The 5,519-nt window shown below is 39.0% G+C and overlaps 1 protein-coding gene across 1 annotated transcript; it reads left to right on the forward strand.

The window, feature by feature from the left end:
* The first annotated feature begins 1,872 nt into the window (after window positions 1–1,872).
* LOC5571697 (2-aminoethanethiol dioxygenase) lies at window positions 1,873–3,289 on the forward strand. The gene has a single exon (XM_021842009.1). The coding sequence runs from the start codon at window positions 2,177–2,179 to the stop codon at window positions 2,897–2,899; it is 723 nt and encodes a 240-aa protein (XP_021697701.1). The 5' UTR covers window positions 1,873–2,176; the 3' UTR covers window positions 2,900–3,289.
* Window positions 3,290–5,519: the final 2,230 nt, after the last annotated feature.

The following is a 5,519-nucleotide window of genomic DNA, read 5'->3' on the forward strand; positions in this document are numbered from 1 at the left end:
TGTAGTAAAGTTCAACGTTTTTTATTCATATCACCCATTCCTTGTAGTTCAAGGAACAAGTGCACCGATAAAGTAAAATGGGCTGAAGTAAACGTGCACTTTTCTCTTACTTTTTCTGCACGCTTTAAATGATAGTCTAAGGGCCCATTCACAAATTTCATAACGCTGAAGGGGGTGGGTGGGTATCATTGGGATGTTACAGCTCATACAAAATTTGAAAAATATTCATACAAAATGCGTTACGAGGGGTTGGGTGGGTATCAAAAATGAGCATTTTTGGCGTTATGAAATATATGAATAAACCCTAATTTAATCATCCAAAATTTGTGATAGATTAATTTGGTTTGAAGTACGCAATATATAATTTACCAAATTTTCCATAAAACTATGTTATCGGACCCCCTCTTGTCACGCGTCTCTTATAGTGTTGGTCGCCAGAGTCTGGCGGCCAGACTCCCCTCCCCTTTTGGAGCGTGACAGTATTTATGCATGACCCCTTACTCGGGTTCGGATTATAGAACTACGATATGTATCAAATCAATTAAGGCAGCTGTCAGCACAGTATGGGTTCTTTAGACTTCCACATGCATTTCAAAGACCTCACGCTCTACGAGAAGAAGTTTTCGAGTCTATTTATTTGTAACAAGCCATCATTCTCCTTTTTCTCTTTGTCAACCTCTTTGTGCCTACACAAATATATCATTCCTGGAACACTGATATGCTCAATCAATTCGGTTGGTGCTCCTTAATGCCTGGAAGGACCACTTAGTGACATCGATCAGACTTCGAATAATTAAATAGACTTTTGCTGGTAAATGATCAGCTTGATGAGCTGAAAGGAATAAAGTTTACGATTAATACGAAATTATTAGAATTGACTTGTCGGGAGAGCATTTGAAACAACAAACAAGGTCTCGTTGCTATAGCACAATACGACTCGATAGTACGCCAGGGCTAAGTTGATCTGGATGTCGAAAAAATGCATTTGATGCAAATAAATGTGCATTTGATGTGCATTGAACAAGTGATCCACCCCTTGGTTCATTCACATATTTCATAACGCTGGAATTGACCATTTTTGACACCCACCCTCCCCCACGTAACGCATTTTGTAAGAATATTTTAAGAATTTTGTATGGGCTGTAACATCTTGATGACACCCACCCACCCCCTACAGCGTTGTGAAATTTGTGAATGGACCCAAACATGGTGATAAAATCAAAAAAATATGTGATTTTATCTTTTCAGTCGAAAGATTCCAATCTCTTCTACCATTCAAATGTATAAAAATAACTTTTTATCTGAAATTACCCTGCAAAAAGTCGTGCACCAATAATAGGAACACTGTTCCTTTAGTGAAGGTATGCTTTAAGTATGGTTCCTTTCGTGACGCAAACCATTGATTTCTTAGGGGACCCTCCACTATGGGTACAGATGCACCACTATAGGTGCAAAGGAGCAACATTTTAAAGCAAAATAATTGTTTTAAATAGTTTTATGATTAAATTGAATGGAAATTATTCGATTGCTTGCATCATTTTTGCATCGTGCATCTTAGAAAAATATCATATAGTTATTTTTTATGAGCCAAACATATCAGAACACACAACCTCCACTATTGGAGCTACCTCCACTAAGGGAGCGTTTGCCCTAACAAAATTGAACGTATTTCTAGTTCCGTGAAGAATTGCTCCATGCTCCATTGCTTCAAAGGGAACACAACAAGGGTATTTTGTACATATTAAAATCGAAATGCGCGGTTGAGTGTTTTTCTCCGTGTGGATGATACAGGGAATGGTTTCGGCAGAAGTCAAAAATTCAGGTCTACCCTGTACGTACCAAAACAGCCGGTACAAAAAAAATGTCAACACAAGCGGTTGTCATTTTCGTTATCTTCTTTTGTGGTCAGTTTGCAGTTTTTGCACACGACGGGAGGAAAAGAAAATAAACCAGACCCCGAGAAAGTGAAATTTTTAGTTGACTTCTCCAAGGAAAATTGATAAGATTATTGGATAACAGTGTGAAGGATTGGCAGTGGATGATGCGCGTTTAGATGAGTTGGCGAAGCGATAAACAAACTGACGGTGCAATCGATATTTACTGTTCGTATCGTAATCGATCCAAGAAGGAAGGAGTGCCTTGATAAGCTCAACCCCAGAGGGACAGAAAGCCGACCATGACCACACTGTTTGCCAGAATTTTCCGCCAGGCAAAAGTTACGTTTGAACAGGCCAATGCCGAACGTTTCCTCAGCAATTTACAGAACCTGCGCGCCCTGATGGACCAGCTGACGTTGGACGATCTGAATCTTGATCCGGCCGTGGCGTCCCAGGAGACATTCCAGGTTCCAATAAAAGCGCCCTGTACGTTTATCGATATCTACGAGAACAACTGCTTCACCATGTCGGTCTTTGTGCTGCGGGAGAACTATACGATGCCACTGCACGACCATCCCCGGATGCACGGTCTGCTGCGGGTTGTGGCCGGTTCGGTTAAGATTCAGAGCTTCACGGAAATCGATCGCCGGGAAGAGGTACGAAACGGGGACGAACTACGCCACGTGCTGGTCAGTGTGGAACAGGAACGGGTCATCAGCGCCGGGAAGGCCGAGTGCGCCATGCTTACGCCGACGGAGCGTAACTTCCACGAGATCACGGCCATCGGAGGGCCAGCGGCGTTCTTCGACATCCTCAGTCCACCGTACAATGCGGACATTCCCGTGTACGGCAAACGGACTTGCTCCTTCTACAGGAAACTGCTGCTCCCCGGGGATGGCGCCAACAACGATGGACGCAAGCGAATGGTGCTGGAGAAGATTCCCACGCCGGACCATTACTACTGTGATACGGAGCAATACGACACCCCGGAGTTTATGTTAGGTAGCACTACCAACCAATAGAACGAATTCGTCTTATATGAGGAGCGATCGAGCCGAGATCCTTGAGTTTTTTTAAGAATCAAGAAGTACATCTACGCGTTGGACGGAGACGGCACAAAGATAATGTCCAGCACTACCCTTTCAATAAATACTAAACTTGTAATAAGTAGGTACCGGTCCCCGATCGACTAGCTGAGTCAACGTAGTTTGATTGACTAATTTTTCTTGCGTTAGTCGGGCCTCAAATAAGGCGACTGTTTGTCCCCTTCTACGTCATCGTAGTATTTTCTGCTCCTCTTTGGTTTTAAGTTTGTACCTACACTCGCCGACAAAGATTGTTAATTGTATGATATGTATTGAGTTAAAAATAAAGTAGAGTTACTTATGGTTTAAGTATAAAAGTTACCCGAACAATCCGGTTTGTGTGTGTATTTTTCTGTGAAAGTTCCTTATGTGTCTTTAGAAATCCGGTCACTGTTCTCACAGGTTTCTCACCTTGCTAATATAAATCTAATGGAATGCCCATTTAGTACGCGAATTTCTGCCAAAACTCTGCCCATTTCTGTAGATGCATGTATTATCCCGAGATTCGATTGTATTTTTTTTTTTTTTGAATTATCTTCACCAGTTATCTAGAAAATAAATCTTCGAACTGTTCACTAAAATATCTTGAAGTGAACGAAAAACGAAAATGATCAAGTAAACTTTCCTCAAAAGTTGAGTAATGTTTTTTGAGTTGTTTTTTTTTAATTCTCATTAATTAAGGATGACTTTAGAACTTCAATAAGTTTTCTCAGAAGTTGCTTGAGAATTTTCTTCACAAATACCACCTGGAATAATTCCTGGAGCCTGGAGGTATCCTATAAGAAATTCTAAGTTGAAATTTAAAAAGAAATCTTTGAGGACCAGTTTGAATTTAATCCTAAAAAATCCCTGCATTTATTTCCGGAGAAGTTTGTTGTTGGAATATTTTTTTTTTTACTTATTCGTTTATTTGGTAGGCTCAAGCGCCGACAGGCATAACGGAGACGAATTCATTTGATTTACAAAATCTGTTTGCTTCTTAAACATCTATGTTAGTTTTGGGGAACCGTAAAACTAGCGGTTTGGTCGAGGTTAGGGAATACGATTATCTTTTGGGAAAGGATGGCATTTGAGCAGGAATGCCAGGTGATTTTTTCCAATGTCTTCCAATTGTATGGAAAAATGTTTTCCAATGTCTTCCACTTAAAACTTTTCAATTATCATGGTTACTTTATAAAGTTGAAACTTTGGTGTGTTTTTTTTTAATTTGTTTATTTTCACGGAGAAAACTGCTCTTTCAGTTGTGACATTTGCTCCATTTTTAGTTAAGTCTGGTTATCCAAAAAAAGTTAGGCTCTTCTTTATTATGTTTGACATTATTGTTGAGGAATATCTTCAAAAAAACCTTCCACAGCTAATTCCTCTAGCATAATGTTTTAAAACCATGCTTGTCAGGCAATAGCTGACCTGTGCATTGTTTTATTTTCAACCAGATTTAAATTTAATCGGAAGTTCCCTTGGTTATGAATAATTATTCTTGAGAATTCATCAGGAGTTCAACCAGAAACTCGTCTAAGAATACCTTAATAGATTGCTACATGAACCCCTAAAAATATATACACATTTATCTAAAAGAATATTGAAGAATTCTTCCCAGATAATATGAATGTATTCCTCTAAGCATTTCAAAAAGGATAAATTGAATGAACAAATCAATTAATAATATTTCTAGCAGAATACTTATTTACGAATTCCTTTCGAAATTTTCTAGTATATTCCAAGCCAATCATCGAGAAACTTTTTGTTCTTCATCCAAGAATTTATTCAAATGTTTAATCAGGGATTTCTGCAATAATTTATCCAGGAATTCCACAAAGAATTTCTCCAAGAATTCCTCCAGAAATTTTTATAAAGATTTCCTAAACACGCGTACTTTTTCCTCCAGCAATCTCCAGAAACTCTAGCAAAAATATAACAATTTTTCATGGTTTTATTCAGACTCTTTAGCAAGTTTTTTAATCTCATGTACTCCTTTATTTGATTTCTCTGAAGGTTCCTGATGAAAAGCATTGAGGGATTTGTCCACAGGTAATATATGAAATATCCCTGAAAATTCTTTATTTTTTTTCATAACACTTCAATCGTCGCGCTGTTGTATTTTGTACAACACTGGTGAAAACACATCGCTTTTTTTCCGGAAGAACTGTCAATAAATTTCCGGTGGAGCTCCAGATGAACTTTGGAAGAGTTGCTGGAAAAACTCTGGAGGAATTCCTGGAGAAACCCTGGAAAAATTCCCAGATCAATAGTGAAGGAATTCCCTTAGTAACTGTGGAGGATTTCCGGAGGAACTCTGGAGGAATTCCTGGATGAACCCCGGAAGAAGCTACGAAGAAATTACTGGAAGTATTTTTGAAAGTAAGGAATCCGTAGGTATTTCAGATAGAACTCTGATGGAATTCTAGGAGAAACTCGCAATAAATTCCTAGACGAATTTTTAAGGATTTCTTGGAGAAACTCTGGAGGATTTCCCGGGGAATTACTGGTGGGTTCCTTGAAACACTCCGATTAAATTCATGGAGGAACTATGGTGAAAATCCGAAGATATTCCCGGTGG

The sequence above is a fragment of the Aedes aegypti genome, chromosome 2 (genome assembly GCF_002204515.2).
Source record: "Aedes aegypti strain LVP_AGWG chromosome 2, AaegL5.0 Primary Assembly, whole genome shotgun sequence".
NCBI classification, from domain to species: Eukaryota; Metazoa; Arthropoda; class Insecta; order Diptera; family Culicidae; genus Aedes; species Aedes aegypti.